We start from the raw sequence: 20,409 nt of genomic DNA, 5'->3' as shown, positions 1-20,409 counted from the left end.
TGCATACTTATTTTTAATTAATAATTACATTAATATTTTATCAAACTTCCTGTTATTAAAATTTTTAATATAAAAAAAAATTATAAATAAAAAAATTATACCTAATTGAAATTTTATTTATTTATGCATGTTGTATGTACATATACATTATGTTATTTAAGTAATACGATTCAAAAATAAAATTCTAAAATAACCTTAAATAATTTCCCATCCATCAAAGATCTATATGTACTTACATATGTACATATTACATATGTATGTACATTGTGTATGTGTATAAATTTACAGATTTATGTACCGGGTACAAACAATATTATAACTTTTCGCCTTCAGTTTTTTTTTTTTGTAGATATCTTCCTTCTTCCTAGAAATTGAGCCAAGGATTACAATGAGAAACCATTGCATATTTTATAATATATAATTTATACATATATATTTCCATCTAAATTTATTTAGTATGTCTCTATGTATTTACATATGTACATGCATACATATTTACATATGCAATTTGAATACATTGTAATACATAGATACGAATATATAAAAATTATTTTAATGGCTGATATTAATTAAAAATATGTACATATGTATTCTATTTTTGTTACATATTTTTGTAAAATTATTTGGTTGGATGTCTTTAATTTTACGCATTTTTTGTATTATTTTTCTTATTTACACATAACGTATATACATATACATATATTATTTTCCTATACATGTATAGCTATAGCATCGAGTAAAAATGTTAAAAAAATAATACGGAAATTCATAATGTATTGAAATAAAATATTTGCCTATTAAGTACGTTCTTAATGTTTTCAGTTCATTAAAACTCACCTATCTTAATGAATTTACAAAACAACAAATTCTATACAAACATAAATTGTTTTCTTTTTATAGTAAAAATTAAAATTTAATTCTTCATTTTCAATTTTTGAAGCAATTTTATTAAATTTTTCTTTATTTTAAATTTCATGCTGCCTGCCGTATATCTTACATACCCGAATAATATTTTAGAATTGAAATTTAATTTTATTTATGCTTTTAAATTGTGTTACAAATTACTACAAATCATTTTTTTTTTTTTAGAATGTAATCAAGAGGAAAAAATAAAAAGCAAAAATATAACGCAATCCGACCCTGATAAATTTTCACATATCTACCTAATTATGTTGTTGTTGTTGTATGTACTTAAATTTCAAAAATAGAACTGTGAACAAAAAGAAAAAAACATAAAAAATTTTTTTTATATTTTCAAGTTCATTTAATCGGAAATTATTTAATATTATTGTTTATTTTTTTTTGTTGTTATTGTTGTTATTATTATTAATATGTTAAGTCTATGAAGTCTATGTGCAACAACAACAACAACAATCACGATATTAACTGTCAAAAATAATAATCACCATTAAATTTCACGAAAAAAAATCTAAAAAAAGCAATAAAAAAGAAATCACATTTTTTTTTTTTTCAGTAACATTCTTACATATTTTTTCATTTATTTTATGTTTTTATATAACCAAGTGCTCACTAAAATATTATGACATAAGAAAAATACAAGCTATGACATTATTTTTATTGCTCTCATCTTTCAGCCAATTTTTTTACACATATGTAAATATTTAATTTTATGTCAAATTCTGTTATTACTTTTTGCAAAAAAGAAAGAAAATTTGAAGAAAAAAAATTTTGATATCATCTTATTTCTTTTCAATGTTGGAATGTATGTAATTTCTTAATAAATTATTGTTGTTGTTTCTGACAGTTGTTATTTGAGTATTATTGATCTCAAATGATCTCCAAGATTATTGAGAACAAATTTTGATATTTCAATAATTTTTGTGTAACAGCGCGTAATATTACTAAAATTTCATATGATTTGCTAGATCGGTCTTGTTTCTTACTATAATTAACAAACAACTGGATAAGAACGCATACTTACATAATACATACCTTATGCGCATATTCATATACATACGTATTTATATAGTTACAAATTGCTATTCAATTATAGCCCAAGCTTACAAGTTTGGGGGGTTATATATACATATGTATGTGTGCTTATCTAAACAGATTAAATTCGAAAGTGAACATAACCCTTTCGGATCTAATTTGGTTGGTTAGATTGAATTATAAATGAAATTTAAGATTTGATGTATGTATGTACAATAGAACTTGAAATTTAGGAAAAAATTTGTCAACCCAATTTAGAGAAATATGTATGTAATTTAGGGAGTTGCATGAATTTAGAGATAAAAAAGACAATGTTCCCAGCATTACCAACACTAATAACTCGTGTTGAATAAAATTACACATGTGTACATACAAATGTATACACATATATAAAATCAATTTTTGCCGTATTTCGAACAACATTAAATTAATTTTTAAAACTTTTTTATGACACGAGTTTGTTTTATGAATTTATACACATATGCATACATATGTATATGTATATCCATACATAACGTATCATATAAATATTCATGTACATTATTATAATGTATAAAGAAAACCACAAGGTATATAAATACATATGTATATGTATGTGTGTGTACTTATAAAAAATATGTATATGAACATAATTAAATATATAATTTCTAAAAATCTAAACGAATGAAATCAGATGAAAAATTACATCATCAAGAAATTGTCGTATGTATTTATATCGCATTCGTATTCTGTTGTACGTTAGATATTATTGTGCCTATTGTTTTTTGGTGAATAAAAACTATATCGCATGGTGAAATTTATGTTTATTATGTTAGCTAATTTTAATACAAAAAGTAGAATATAAATACTGTTGTACGTGCATACGTATAATGAAGTACATAGATTTAAATCTTAAGAGATATACATATGTATGTATATTATATTTAGCTACTATTATTTTACGAATTAAATTGAAATTTTACACATTTTTTTTTTTTCCTTCTTCACTCCTAGAGGAGTATAGGGCTAGTGCATGATATCTATCATACCCTAGTTTCTATAGTCATAGAGAGTTAAGTAGGTAGGTGACTAGCCTACCGTAGTTTTTATTTATATTAAATATTTCAGTTTATTAATATTTACTGTTTATTTTTCTTAGTCTTTAGTATCGAATATTATGAATTTTTGAAAATTACTTGTATAATATTTATTAGTATTGCATATTAAGTTATATAATATTGAATATAATTTTTATAGTGACCTGACCGGGGTTTGAACCCGAGACCCTTCGGTTAAAGGACCGGTGCCATAACCACTGCATCAATGGTTAGGTGCACATTTAACTTAGTTTCTATATAATTTAGAAATACGCATCAAGTTACATCCTAAATCCACAACAATTAGTAAATTTTTAATTTGACGAATGCGATTTGACGAAATTTCTCATTTAACGAAGTTTACATAATTTTGTAGGAATTACTTCCTAATCATACACACATTCATGCGTATACATATAATTGTGTAGCTATGCAATGTAAAGTAATTAATTATTAACCCATATTAACCTAATTTAATAATCGAAGTTTTTTCTTTTTTGTAAATTACTGACTTAACTAGCTAACAACGTGTTAGCAGCAAATATAATAATTGCTTCTGTATACTTAAAATGAACATTTGCTGTAGAAATGTTAAACATTTCCAGATTTCTTTTTTTTAACAAACTGATTTTTTAATAATAATAATAATTAGAATTTTGTATTTGTCTATCTATCAAACATTTATTTCTAATTAATTTCTCAAAAAATTTCCATATTTTGTGAAATTTAATTTGAAAATTTAAATTGTTATAGATATTTAAAATTATTCTTTAGTATATCAATTCTAATTATTTGTTGTTACAACAAAAAAAGCAATTTATATTAATTATTTAATATAATTTAAGATTGTATCGAACAAAATTATCGCTGTAAAGGGTTAAAAATGTGGTGAAAAAGATATTTGAATTTTATTCTTGTCGCTTATGTGGTCGTCGCTTATATGCAAATTATAAATATATTTGGATTATTAATTTTAGATAAACAAATACAATGTTTCTGTTATAGTTTTACATTATAGCATGTTATATTATATGCTACAAATATATTTTAAATTGGTTTTAAAACACTTAGTATGGAATTCTTAATAAAAAGAAAATGCACTTATTTATGAGTAAGATATGAATTTGTTTTTTTTTAATTAAAATATATTAATAAAACTCAATACAATTTCAACCTTAAATATAAAAAATTTGTATTAAAATAAAATTATTGCTTATATATGTAATTTGCAATGATTTTTGAAAGGTGTTGAATTAACTACATTCCTCCATAATATTATTTTCTAATATTTAGTCATATGTACGTACATACGCACATATAAGAAAATTTGTATATAAATTTTTTCGCTTTGTATAATTAATTTTAACTTTGTTTAAATAATATTATAATAAAAAAAATTTTTATTACTTTATACTGGTTAACACGAATAATATGTAGGGAGTAGTGTGTAACGATTTGTTTTATGAGATTTTGTTATTATTTTTTAAAGTTAAATGCATGCTTAAATAACACAAAAAATAAGTTAACGTGAAAAAATTAACCTATTTTATTTATCGTACTTATAACATTAAATATCGATATGTGCATTTTGTTGATGGGTTTACTTTTTCACCCCTTTATAAAAAGTGTTTCATTTTAAAGGAAAAAACTTTGTTAATATTTAATTAAAAAAATAAATAAATTTAACGTCCTTGTTATTGATCACGCTTTGTATAATGAGAGAGGCATTGTGATTATATCGAGTTTCACACGTCGATTTTTCGACGAAAGAAAAGTGCAATACAAAAATTTCTAACAAGAAGTCCATTGGTCTGTGCATTTCTGCATCTTAAGTTCGACTGAAACAAAATTGGGTTTTCTACAAATTTATATTAATTATGTGATAATTTGATAAATTTTTAGGATACTTCAAATTTTGCAACTGGACCATCACTATATTATTTCGGGAAATAACTGAATTTTTTGAAATTTTATATTAGAGTTTCATTTGAGTTCTGGTAAATTTCTAATAAAAAAATGGACTCTAGAAACTGAACTTATTTTCAAATTTAAAAATTTGGAAGCACATATTTAGAATCTATATAGAAAGAGTTTATTTTTCTTAAAACTTAAAGCAAATCTTTAATATATATACATTTTCTTATTCTCTTGTTCAACACTTTAACTAAAATAATGGGGTTAGGGTTATTGTAATTTGTAAATATCTAGAAAATAGTATCTAATATATCTAGAAAATCTAGATCTAATAATCTAGAAAATAGAAAAATGCTTATTTAATTATCATATTCGATTATTTAATTTTATTTTTAGGCAAAAAACATTTATTTTTATTTGAAACACACAGAAAATGTAAACATTTATATTAAATATATAAATTTTAGGTTTTCTTTCAATTAAGTAATTTTTTATATCATTAACTTTCTTTACTTTAACAAGATCAGCACGCTGTAAATAATTATAGCGTATTAAAAGTATGTATATTGCATATGAACATTAAAATGCATTAATGAATATTTATAAGCCTATAATGTTATACAAAATATAAATTCGCTATAAATGTATAAAATGTACATACATACCTACTATATAACAGTAAAAACGACAAAGAATTACATACTTATTGTCCTTATGTTTTAATAAAATAAAAACTAGTTAAGTACCTGCTAAGTTAAGTAAACCTGTTTCGACTTACCAATATTTTTCTGTAAATAATTTATTTTTAAATTATGTATTTTACCATTAAATATTTTTCAGCTCTGCTTTCTTGGTCAATTGTTTAAATATTTTTAATTTATTTTTTTTAGCATTGTATTTTTGTTCTTTTATATTCTTGTTTTTTTTTTTTTTTTCTAAATAGTAACATTTCAGTCAATTTTTGTGTACTCAAAATATATTGACATTTTATTGACATGATATTGACATTCGTTTTACGCATCGCAATCCATTTATTACATTTAACTGAATCCTTAGTTAGGCACATCAAATAAATAATGCAAGTTGAAGTTTCATTTGCAAGTTTGAGGCAGTGCTCAAAGCTTTCTAAAATATTTCTTTTTATTATAATTTGAAATCGTACTGGCACCATGCGCTTTAATTAAGAATTAAATAATCATATTCGCTCACTAGTATAACACAATAAAAGAGAAAAAAGTGATTAAACGTCCATTATAGAATATTTTCTTAGGTATTTTTTAAGTTTCCGTATAAAATTATTTTTTATTAATAAAAATAAAAATTTCTAAATAAAACTCGTCTACAATTTTTTGTTTCTCCTTTTTTATTTGCTTTCTTTTTGAACTTAAATTTTTGTTTTTCGTAATTTTATTTTTTATAAAAATATCAATGAAATTTAAATTTCTTTGGTTTTTATGTTTATTTAATTAAAAATAATTACGAAATTTAAATAATTTCTTAAGATCATGTGAAATTTAAAAATAGAACAGGTTGGTTAAAAAATTACATAATTTTTAATAAAAGCTTTTTTTTCTCTCTTCATTTTTTGTTTTTAATTTTATAGCGTTTTTTGATAACTTTTTTTGGAATTCAATTTTGTTGGAAATTTTTTTTTTATTTTTTTCTTTTGTACAAGGGTTAATTTTATACAAAATAACAAATAGAGCGAAATATGATAAAGATTTTTTTTTTGTTTGCTTGTATAATAAGCGTATAAAATTAGTAAAATTATGTTTATATTTAAGTGTGTATAAGATTGTGATATCAGTTCCAGTGAAATTTTTGTGCTATTTAATTAAGCAATTGTGATGTAAATCACAAAAAATATTTTTAGATTTTTCAAATTTTTAGAAATTTTCATTATTTTTTGCATTGAGTTGAGGCTTTTTTTTTTCAAATAGGAATTTTAATGCTTCTTAAATCATGCGCGGCTATAGTGGTATCAACTATCAATTTTGAAAGAAAGAGAAAAGCTTTATTTGGTCATTTTCGAAATCAATTCAAATTTCATTACAATTTCTGATTAATTTCGAAGTTTAATTGAAAATTCAATTGTTTTCCTTTTTTAATTGAACAAAATTATCAGGAATGGAAAATTGATCGATCATATTATTTTTGACGGATCAGTTAAGATAACAGAATATTATTTAATAATTTTGCAATTTTCGAAATTTGAAATTCTATAACGTAAACCTTTAATTTCGAATAATACGCCAATACATCAAGTAGCGCGTATTTACGTGTATAATAAGGATAGTCCTCGTAAGAAAATGCTAAACTTTTTCATTAATTTTTTAAAATAAGTGTTTTAAAACACTTTTTCCCTGTTTGGAGATAAGTGATTGTCTCCTAATGATGTAAACACACTGTTATGTTGCATAAAATATAACAGTTAGTATACCCATATGTACATCAATAATTTTACACTAATAATTACACTAACTAAATCTATTTTAGTTAATTCCAGGTCCTTAATTTAAATTCGCTAAAAACTAACGTACATACATATAATAAAATGTCATACTAATTTACAAAACAATTGTAATATTTTTCAAAAAAAAAACTTGTAAATGATGTGTTTATAATTTTATTGTTAATTTTTTCTTTTATGCTTCAATGCTTAAATTTCCAATGTTTAAATTTCACATTATATATACATATATGTAAATATATATGTACATATGTACATTAGTATGTTTTAATACAATGAGTTTTATATTTAGCTCAAAAAGAAACAACATTACAATGATAGTTACATACATACATACATTACAATTTTGCCATTATTTATAATAATAGTTACTTTTACATAATTATTATTCTTGACTTATTTTAAATAAATATGTGTACATGAATGTTGTATAATGGATGTATGCATGCATGTGTTTATTAAATTCATAAATTTAGTTTCTTGTTAAAAATTTACGCTCGTGTTACTTTATGTATTGTAAAAGTGAATTCATATACATAAATACAAGTATGTGTACCTACATATGTACCATGCATACCCAAATTTATTTTCAAAATTTTAGTTTCAAAGAAAAAGAAAATTATTATAAATTGTTATACGTTATATAATGTACGATTTTTCATTTAAATCAGCTATTGTTATTCTTGTATTGTGTTACATTTGCTTTTTTGGTTTCGGACAAAAGTATGAGCGTATGGGTTCATTTATAATACCGGAATTGATGTTCAAATAATGGATTGTCAATATTCCGTAGTCGAAGGGATTAAAATATGCATGATTCCAATTAAAATATTCAAAGATTTCTGTTTTAGTTTCAGACTAAATTTATATCATAAATGCGACATTATTTTTAGTTAGCTTTTAATTATTCTACCTACTTCTTAAAAAATAAAAAAGATTTCAATTGAGTTTTGAATAAAACAAAAAATGTTAGTCTAAATTTTGAGATATTTTGAGAGAAAAAATATCAAATTCTTAATTAATCAAAATTTTTCACCAAATCTTTCAATATATAGGAATTCCTTACAAAATAATATGTGCATGTAAATATGTATAAATATATGTATGTACATATTTAAATGTTATTAATTTCGTGCAAATATGTACATACATAGGTATGTACGTACATACGGAATATATTTCCACTAAATTGACAGGATCAACTTCTGAACACATTTAATTAGTAAATTCAAAAAAAATTTAATCTACTAATGTTAATAAGTACATACATATTATGTATATATATATGATCGCCTATTTATACGTACATATATATGTACATATATACATATCTACATAATATATGTATTTAAAATTTTCTCAATTGCATAGTATAATACGAGTATCTACGTATACTTTTATTTTACATGTATGTATGTACACACATGTATGCACATAAATTTAATTATATCTACAATAAAATACATATATTTGTACAAACAATCTTTAATAAAAGCACTTATAGCTACATATGTAGGTATGTAAAAGTTAAAATAAATTTTTAGCACATTTGTGTTTTGTTTTTCTTTTTTTTTCATTTTATTTCTTCTTGAATTTTTTGGCAACATTGCTTTCGCGCCTACATTCGGTATGTAATAGATAATTTTATAATTTATTATTAAAAGAAAAAAAAAAGGAATAAAAAAAAATAATAAAATTTTATAAAAGAAATTTACAAAAGAAAAAAAATTAAATGAGAAATTTTGCCGGTTACCGGCAACCGGCCGGCGGTAGAAAAGACGATGATCACCTAATTTTTCATTGATTTTTATTTTCATGCGGATATATGTATGTACTATATACAAATAAATATGGGCATATGTATATTTATAATCTAGATATGCATATACATACATACTACATACAAAAATATGTATACTTTTTAAATTTACACGTTTTTTCTTTGCCATTTACATAAGTGTTTGAGAATTCAATATGATTTGGTTTATACAAGAATAAAATGAAAATATGAGTATGTATGTATGCACATTTCTATATGTATTTTTAACAAAAACAGAACACCGTTTATAGAAATGCTTAATTCACAATTTATTGAAAAAGAAAAAGAAAATATTTACAAAATTAAAAAATTAAACACAAAATTTTAAGCATAACATTTTTTTTTATTTTAACACGAATACATTGTGAAGGAAAAGTTTTCATACCTCATACAATATTGCATATACTTAAGGTATTCCATTAAATTAATTTTTTTTTGACAGATACTGCTGAGCTTTGAGATCGATCGATTTTATTTTCATTAAGTGTAATCGAATTATCGATTACATTTCAAGAGCAAACGCTTCAGAAATTTTTAATTTTTAATATCATTTTATTTTCGTTCAGATCTTGATAATTAATTTTAATACTAAACCATTACCTGGGGTGAATTTGCACCCCAAAATTAATTTATTCGTATAAAAATATTTTTTTTAAACACCACAAAGTTCTCTTCTTGTATAATAAATTTTGTTCAAACTTTCAGAAAAAATGGTACTATGAGGTGAAAAATAAATCCCTAATAAGTTAAGCGTTAATTTTTCTTTTATTCAAAGAATCAATATAATGACACGGAATTTTTTTTTGAAAATGCTTATTCTGCTTTTTTTTTAAATTGTGTTAAAAGTACGGTTGACTGTGAAATGATGAAAATAACTACTGTAAATTTCGTTAATTAAAGGTTAAATTCGAATTTTTCTCTACATTTAGTTTGCTTTATCAAGTTCTTAAATTCCATAATTATTGGACCATTCTTCTTTTTTCTATTTTATTTTTAATATAATTGACAAAATTTCAAAATGCTTTTAATTCATTCCAAAAGAATGCAGTTTGTATATACAGGTTTCCCAAATAAAAGTGGATGTACGAGTACTATAAATATTTATATGCAATAATTAAAATTTTAAAAAGCTTTAACAATTCTTAAAAGAGCATAAAATTCTTTAAGTGGGTAGATAATTTTAATTTTTCAAAGATAATTAAAAGCCGAATCTAATTTTGAATAATTTTTTTTATTTTCTATTCTTTGAAAATTTTTACAAGTCTTTCATCCCGTTAATAATAAATTTTGATTGACAATTATCATGTAAATCGGTTGTTATCCAATTCAACAATTTTTCTGTCGCAATCATTTGCGACCTTTTTACTATTTTTATTTATTTTCATACTGTGACAATTAAGTAATTGAAAATCATCATAAGTATAAATAATCTATTAGTATAAATAATAAATTGCATTTGATCAATTCGGGTGAAGAAATTGAATAATTTTTTGTATAGAGCTTTGAATTAAGGAATTATTAAACGAATCTTTACTTACGATTGGTTCAATCGAGAAATTTTATTACTATGGTAAGAATCTAGTTTTATGATTTTTAAAATTGCTTTAAATTTTAAATTTTTTTCTGATCTGTAGGTAACAAAAAGTTTTGGCGTAATGCATCCAGCAATTTTCAAAAAAAGTTCAAGGAAAAAATTTAAAACCAAATTCAATTTAAAAAAATACAATCAAGAAATATTTAAAAAAATATGAGTTGGCATCCTTACCAATATGGGCTATCGAATAACATCAGCAATCCTATAAATTTAAATATCTTGTGTACCATAAAAACATATACATTTATACTTGCATATGTATTTTACTTACAATTAAATAGCATTAATTAAAGACGTGAAAAATTTCAAACACTAAGAATTTTTATTTTTGGTTTTTCATTAATTTTGAAATTATTTTGAAATAAAATTTTGTTAATAATGAGCGAAAATAAAATAAAAATTATTTTTAGACCCTAATACACATGTACATACAGTCATAGCCACAATTATTTTCACAAGGCAAAATTTTTGTAAAATAAAAGTTTAAATTCATATAACTTCTACAATTATTAATATTTTAAGTCCATATTTATTTTTTAAATTCATTAATGGTTTACATATCAATACATAAAAACAAAAAGCAAAACAAAAAAACACAACAAAAAATAAAAACAAAAATGTAATAGCCAAAATTATTTTCACACATTCTCATAGCGTCCAAAATTATTTTCACACAGCTTCAAAAGGATTGAAAACCTAGAAATAAATTTTTAATTTTTTTTTTATTTTGAAAAAAGAATAATCAGACTTTAACCTAATATTTGGTGTTTCCTCCCTTGGCATCAATGATCGCCTGGAGTCTTCTCGGCATTGATTCTATAAGTACTCGCTCCATTTCAGAAGAAATTGATTCCCAAGCATTTAAAGTGTCCTGCCAAGCCTCGTCCTGACATTTCCCAATTCTAGCAGGAATCAGTGATTTAAGGATGTGCCAGATGTTTTCAATTATATTTAAATCAGGACTCTGCGGGGGCCGTTTAAGAGTATTTTGTTCAATATCTGACAAAAATTGTTTAATCATGTGGGCAGTATGAATAGGCGCATTGTCTTGTTGCAAAATAAAATTAGTACCAATAAGTACATCGCCAGCAACAATTGCAACATTATTCAAAATTTCTAAATAACTAGATGCAGTCATTTTATTGGGGCATAAAACAATGGGTCCTTTACCATAATATGAAACACATCCCCATATCATAATTTTTCCTCCATTAGAATGACGTGTAGGGGCAGTAACTGCTCTAGTTGTTTTATGTATTGTCTCAGAATGATAATAATGTCGCCCATAGGTGCCGTCTAATGAAATCGTAGTCTCATCGGTCCATAATATTTGCTTCCAATACTCTAAAGACTTATCTTTATATTCCAAAGCAAATTGCAATCTAGCCTCTCGATTTTTAGGAGTAATATAGGGTTGCTTGCGAATGACGTAAGATTTAAATCCGTTCTCCTTAAGTCTCCTGCGAACTGTTGTCATACTTACTTTATTTTCCCGGTTGTCGTTGAAGTTAGACAACGCTGATTTAAAAGTTTGGCGTGGATATATTTTAAAAGACCGACATATAAGTGTGTCATCTTTTTTATTTGTCACTCTTTTTCTCCCTCTCCCTGGTAGGTTCTCACAATTATGATGATTTTTATATTTGTCTACGAGGTAATAAACAGTTCGCCGATCACAATTATATTTTTTAGCTATTTCTGAAGCTGAAACACCGCAATTAAACTCAGCAATTATTGTAGCACGCGTTTCGATTTTTAATTCTGCTTTTTTAGGCATTTTGAAAATTTATATGCACTTCACTGGAACGCAACTTTAGCTCTAATGATTGCAAATTAATATTTTTTCATTTATTATGATGAATTGTGTTCAAATTTACAACAACAAATCAGTAACAGTTATTTGAAGACCTCTGAAAATAATTGTGGCGCCATTGACGATATGTGAAAATAATTTTGGCTATTAGATTTTTGTTTTTATTTTTTGTTGTGTTTTTTTGTTTTGATTTTTGTTTTTATGTATTGATATGTAAACCATTAATGAATTTAAAATATAAATATGGACTTAAAATATTAATAATTGTAGAAATTATGTGAATTTAAACTTTAATTTCACAAAAATTTTGCCTTGTGAAAATAATTGTGGCTATGACTGTATGTATAGACATTAGTTGTGTAGGTATATATGTATATATATATGAATAATAGAGGTATACGTATGCAACTATGGATGTAGGATTATTAAAAATAATTTTGAATTTTTAGAAATCTATTAATATATTTAATAGAATTTACTATATTACATATTGTATAATTAATTAATCATAGTGTGATAAATCAATTTTGAAGTTCAATGTACAAGATCAAAATGTATATTTATTAATTTTGGCAATGAATTAAAAAAAGAACTTGTTGTTAAATAAATAATATTTTAAATTTGAACGAGATTTGAATCAAATTGAATTTCTCTTTAAATATGTTTTTATAATTTCATTGATATTGTATTTGTATTATAATTTAATTTAATTTTTAATTTTGGATTAAATGTAATAAATGTTGATTTCCATTTTGTTTATGCAGACATTTTGTCATTCACTTTTACATTGTCACACACGAGTCATTCAACTTTACATTGTTTTAAACAAGTTTGGAATGCGCAAGAAAAGCAGAAAGTGCATTGAAAAAATCTCTATGCTTTTCATAAACTTTCAGAATGCAATATACATTTTACAAATTCGTAGAGCATTTGACTTATTTTATATTTTAAATAATTGCTTTTACTATTTTCTGCATTGCAATAAAGTTGATAAGGTTGAAGACAAAATGCCAAATCTTAAAACACGGCAATTTAAATTTCTTTCCATAATGAAAATAATGCCCTCAGTAAATATAATAAAGTTTTGAGGTTGTTTAAAGGCGATTTTAAAATTTATTTTTTCACAATCTGGAAGTCAGGCAATTTTACGTTAATGATTTTGTTGATTATGTTCTTTTGAGTGTCGATTTAAATTTTAGTTAAGAAAGAATTCTTCCATAGAAACCTACACGTATATATTTCGATTTTATATTGAATGAAAAACCATAGGCGATTTCTTATCACTTTAATATTTTTAGTATTTATTTAGTCACTTATAATGATGCTAATTATCAGAGGGAAAGAAGAAAGTCATCATTTAATTAACATATACAAGTAGAGAAAAAAATCAGAATAAAATAGATTTACATAGTACATACATATGTAGGAGATATTCTTTCATAATTCTAAAATTAAAACAAATTTATTGAGAAATTCTTTTACATACACATAATAAGTACCACACGCAAAGTATGTGTGTATTTACGTTTGGATCAAAATTTTATTTTTGTTGCAGAAACATCTATGTATGGTTCGTTATATTATTTTTACTCTATGACAAAACTTAATAAACTTGCATAATGTAAGTCATGTATTATTATGTAGATATTAAATGCCATAAAAATTATTTTTGAATACATTAAACATTACATTTAATTTAGAGCGAGTAAATCATAAGCATACTGCTAAAGCATAAAATGAAGGATATGCAATATATTTTTAAAACCATTATTTCAAATATTGATAATAATTCAACAATGTTTATGAACAAATTGGATCTTTTTGCACATAATTTACGAGTACATTACGATAAATGAATACCGTATATTTTCTTTGAATAATTTGACAGTTCGTGTTTTTCAAAACAAAAAAATTCAACATGACTCTTATCATTATTTGAGTTTTCAATTTTTCTTATAGGTTTTACTTTTATTTTACATTTTTATTTTTGCTCAATTAAAATTTTAAAAAGATATCAAAAGTTTATTCTTTAAAAGTCATTATCCGTCAAAATACTATTTTCATTTATTGTCTTCTACAATCCCGCTTATGCGATAAGAGATAATTTTGAAATAAAAAAGTTTGTAATAGAAAATGATTCTCCACCCCCCAGTTACTTATTTAAAAAGTGTATTGTATGTTTGTATATATGTATCTACATACAAAATTATTTATTTTTAAATAATATTCTAACTCATACACATTAATTCTCATTTTTCATTAAAGAATTTCAAAAATTTTGAATGAAATTTTAGCAAATAAATTTTATTATTAATATTTTTTTTTTAAATATATTGTTGCTTTAATTTTATTCTTGAACTTGGCTTTAAATTATCAATAATTAAACAAAAAAAATAATAATTTGACTTGTTTTGCCCTTTTAACTTTTTATAATAAATACACAATATAATACATGTATAGAGGGATCTATTAAGTATTTGTATATGAAAAATATAAAAAGGTACGATTTTCAGTTCCGCTTCAAAAAAAAAATAATAATTTTATAATATTGTATCAATTTATTTTTTACATATTTTTATTTATTTTAAAAAAAAAAACTACTTTTATTTTGTTTGGTTTATTTAAAATATATACATAAGTATAAAATTATAAGCAAAACACTTTTGATAACTAAACATGACGTTAACGTCAATTTCCTATTATAATAGTTTCTTATGCCAATCTTAAGGAAGTAGAATTAAAAGAAACTTGATGTACATGTTATACACATGTACATCAACTTTCTTTTTACGAACTCATTTTAAATATAAAGAATGCCCAAAACTTGTTGTGTTTCCACTCTGGAATAACCATTTACAAATGTACATGCATCTGTCAAAAATTCATTGTAATACCATCGTTTGATTTTTTTATAAATAACCTAAATCTGCATATATTTAAACTTACTATAAGAATAAAAAATTGAAATATCATAATTTTTATAATTAACTTAGTAATTTACTACAATATTTTGTCAGTGAAAAAAATGTAATGACATATATAAAGTTGAAATGTTGAAAATATTATATACAAAAGTAGAAAAATGTTGAATGTGTTGGTAAAGCACTTTAAGAGAATGTATTATGTCATGTGTATTGAGTGTTGAATGAATCTATTGTCAATAATTGTCATTCATAAGTAAGTTCTGCGTCTTTTTTTGTGTTATTTGATTTTTATGCAAACACATACGTATTTAGTTTTCAAATATTAGATAACCATTATTTTGATAATATTGTGCTTATAATTTGGTTGAATTTTAAGAAGGTATTCTATTATTGCGGTTCGGATGTGAACGCTTATTAATATTCTATTAAGAAGACGAATATTCTCCATATTATTGAATTTATCTTTAAAACATTTCGCAAATAAAAACAAAGGTTTTTAAGCAAGAAGAGTAAGTAAGTACAAATTCTTATATTTTTAAATTTGTATGGAACATAGATATCGAAAAAAAACTGACAATTTGACAACTGCGTTTTTCAAAAGTAGTCAGTGTTAATTAAATTTCAATAAATACATACTCGTAAGGTACCAAACAAGGTCAATAATTGTAAAAAGCCATAAACTAATGAAATATTTTTATTATTTTGTAATTTATACTATCATGTTCATCATTATATCCCATAGTGACACCATTTTACAAGTTGAATTGATTATTTTCATAATTTTATTGTTAAATACCAAATTGTGAATTAAATTTTAATATAGTCCAAAAAAAAAAAAACGAAATATGATGAAAAAAAATTAACGAGTTGAATTTTAAGAATTTTTTTTTTGTTACTCAAATATTTTCAAACTTTATTCAAGACTATTCATAAAATTTTTTTCTAATATTTTTTATTTGATACAGAAATTCTTCTTTTTTTTTTGCTTTTGGTTTTTTTTTTACTAATTATCTGTTTCTATGTTTAATTTTTTCAGATTGCATACAGAAATTGAACAATTTTACCATTATAGTTTACCAACACCAGCTGAACATGCATTACGAAATGATGTTGTATTACGTATAGAAGCTGTTGTATTATCGTTATGGCCAAATGCACGCGTTGAAATATTTGGTTCATTTCGTACTGGTTTATTTTTACCTACATCTGATATTGATTTAGTTGTTATAGGATTATGGGATAAATTACCATTACGTACTTTAGAGACTGAATTAATAGCACGTGGTATTGCTGAACCAACATCAGTACGTGTATTAGATAAAGCATCAGTTCCTATAATTAAATTGACAGATCGTGAAAGTCAAGTTAAAGTTGATATATCATTTAATATGGAATCTGGTGTACAGTCAGCTGAATTAATAAAAGAGTTGAAACAACGTTACCCAGTTTTATCAAAATTAGTTCTAGTCCTTAAGCAATTTTTATTACAACGTGATCTCAACGAAGTTTTTACAGGTAAATCATCTATATTGATATATAAAATAATAAAATTCAAGTATTAAGAAATATTTTGATTTTTGTAATTTTAAGGTGGCATTTCTTCATATTCCCTTATCCTAATGTGCATTAGTTTTCTTCAATTACATCCCCGTCAGTTAGATCGTGAACCAGCTAATTTAGGTGTATTATTATTGGAATTTTTTGAATTATATGGTCGTAAATTTAATTATATGAAAACTGGTATTAGTATAAAAAATGGCGGACGTTATATACCAAAAGAAGAATTACAACGTGAAATGATTGATGGTCATCGTCCATCATTATTATGTATTGAAGATCCATTGACACCGGGCAATGATATTGGTCGATCGTCTTACGGTGCATTACAAGTAAAACAAGCATTTGAATATGCTTATGTAACATTATCACAGGCTGTGTTATCTCCAATTAAAGATTTTGCAAGTGATTGTCAAGAGCGTTCAATATTAGGTCGTATTATACGTGTAACAGACGATGTTATTGAATATCGTAAGTGGGTAAAAGAGAATTTTGAACCACGATATATAATACATCCTTCACAAATGACACCTTTAGCAACATTATTAAGTACAAATGGTGCTGTTGCTACAACTGGTGGTCATTTTGTGAGTGGTGGTGATCGTGGTGGAGGAGGGGGAATCGGAGGTGGTGGTGGGGGAGGTGGAGTTGGGCATCATCAAACAAATTTAATACATAGTAATAATAATATGAGTATGGATAATTTTCGACGGCGTGGTAGCACGTCTAGTTTAGAAGCAAGTGAAGAAAGTACTGATAGTGACATTGATTCAAACAATGCGTCTCGAGATATTTCACCAGCTGGAGTTACAAGGGTTGGAAATGTTGGTAATTCTGTTGGAACTGGAATTGTTAATATTGGAAATGTTGGAACTGGTGCTGCCACAGTTTTAAATGCAGCAATCAATGGACCTAATTTAAGACTGCATCCTTTAGGAATTGGTAATGCTAATTCTGTAGGGTTACAGCAACATCAAATGCAACAGCAACAGCAGCAACAACAACAACAACAGCAACAACAACAATCTGATAATATTATTTACATTACAGGTACTGCTGTTGGAGGACGATCAGCAAATCTTTCTGATCGTCATAATAGTGAGGACAGCCATAATAGATCGAATAATGAAGATCGAAAAAGTTATCGGCAAAGAATTGCTGCTACAGCTGAACCAATTGCTGTTGTAAGTTAATAAGAAAACATTAGAAATTTTAAATAATTTTATATTTTTGATAAAATTTTAAGCATACATAACTTTAACTATTATTTTCTAGATTGATTTAACAAATTCACCCCCAGATAATATAACGCCACCATCATTATATAAACGACATTATAATAGAAACTCACCGCCAAATAATAATGGAAATAAAAATTCCCACCAGCAAAGATCAGCTGCCTCACAAACTACTGCACCATCAGCGATGACAAGTAGCAGTTCATCAACATCATCACTTACAACGGGTGGTAATAATGGTGGTGGCAATGGAAATGGCCGATCAAACAAAGCAAGCCGTCGTAATAGTAGTGGTACAAATTCTAGTTTAAATTCAGATAATATGCCTAAATATTATGTTGCACCTGGTAGTAATATTAATATAAATAATCCTCCATCGCAACAACAACAAAATAATATTGTTAGTGGTAATAATAGCGGTAGTAATAATTCATCAATATCAAATTCTTTACAACAACAACAGCAACAGCAACAACAACATCAACAATCACATCAACAACAACAAAAGAAATCAAATTCAACGAAACGTAAAAAAGCAGTTGCTATGCAAACAGAAAAAAAAATCAATACCAATAATCAACAGCATCAAGGAAATTCATCATCTAACAATACAATGAATATTAGCGGTAGCAGTAATAGCAGCAGCACGAGTAGCAATTGTAGTAATAACAGTAGTAATAATAATAGTAGTAATAATCAAATTAATAAAGATGGTATACAAAATCGATGATATCAATGAAATATCATTGATGAAATTTATAGACATTTAGGTTAGGTAAAAAGATTAACGCAACCATATTTTTTTTCTATTTGTAAAGAACTGTTATTATATAGTAAGCAAAAAAAATTAATTAAAAAAAATCTTTATTAATTTAACAAAGTCAAACAAATTCTGAAAATTATAAATAAACTTACAAAAATAAAAAAAAAAAAACAAAAAACAAAAATCACAAAAAAAAGAAAAAAAATGAAAATCTATGAAAAAAATCAAATAAATAAAAAATAAATTCAAAAAAATAATGTAAAATAGATAAAAATAGCAAAAAAAAGTTATTAAATTAAATAAAAAAGAAATCATTGGAAATGAGATTAGGAATGAAAGGAAATTCTACTTTAAGGTTAGTTTTCTACCATATTTTTTGAAATAATGATTTTTGAAATTCACAAGTTTATAAATCATGTTTACTATTTATTATAAGAGGTAAGAGCATTTTGACTTATAAGTCAAACCTACTAAATTATAAATTACTTATAAATTTATATATCGTTAAGATTATGTTAAATGAATACTTTTGATACTATCAGTATCAATGGCTCTTAAAAGACCAATAGAGTATTGTAATTGTTTAAAACAAACAGGTCTGTGTCATATCCCTTTGAACGAAAGAAATACATATTTGGAAATGAAAAATAATATAAATCTTTGAAATTTTTGAAATGCATATTCCAACAAATTATACTCTAAAATTCTCCTTTATTATGTATGTAAAATAAAAGACAAAAAAGTTCTAAAATTTTAATTTTTTTTTTTCAACAATTTATTTAAGAATTGCTCAGTAAATTGTTTACCAAAAATTTACTTTAAATTAAATGATTGAACAATAATTTATATTCAATAATTATTAATTTTTTATAGCCATAATTTAAAATCTTCAACATATTGTTTTCAAAATAAAAACAAATAAACAATCTATAAAGTTAAAAGAAAGAATTAAATTTTTTCTAATGTTAAAATTTTGAAAAATATTGAAAAATTTTGTATTTTCCATAATGTAAACAATATTTACCAATTTTTATTAATATCTTTGCAAAATTTGAAACCATTCAAAATACATTTCATTTCTAAATATTTCCAGAAAAAAAATTAATTTTAAATTAATGATTGTTCGAAATTCTGAACCCTTTGATAATATTAATAAAATTTTCAGCTCAAATCATTTTCATATCAAATTTTAATCCCAACATAAATTTATTCCTTTTAACATGATATTACAAAAATAATTTCACAGTATTAATAATGTAAAATGTTTCTTATATTCATCGTCTTCATT

General features: G+C 24.2%; 1 protein-coding gene across 1 annotated transcript in view; it reads left to right on the top strand.

Annotated features, from left to right (window-relative positions):
• Positions 1-20,006, top strand: part of LOC129606545 (non-canonical poly(A) RNA polymerase protein Trf4-1-like) — an 88,347-nt gene extending 68,341 nt beyond the window's left edge. The window contains exons 3-5 of the mRNA XM_055516918.1: positions 16,600-17,078; positions 17,154-18,304; positions 18,396-20,006. Of these exons, the coding sequence (XP_055372893.1) occupies positions 16,600-17,078; positions 17,154-18,304; positions 18,396-19,088 (2,323 nt within the window). The 3' untranslated portion in view covers positions 19,089-20,006. The remainder of the gene's footprint in view (positions 1-16,599; positions 17,079-17,153; positions 18,305-18,395) is intronic.
• Positions 20,007-20,409: the final 403 nt, after the last annotated feature.

Source organism: Condylostylus longicornis, unplaced genomic scaffold, assembly GCF_029603195.1.
Source record: "Condylostylus longicornis isolate FDR11 unplaced genomic scaffold, ASM2960319v2 ptg000018l, whole genome shotgun sequence".
NCBI lineage: Eukaryota > Metazoa > Arthropoda > Insecta > Diptera > Dolichopodidae > Condylostylus > Condylostylus longicornis.
This window is presented reverse-complemented; position numbering and strand designations above follow the sequence as displayed.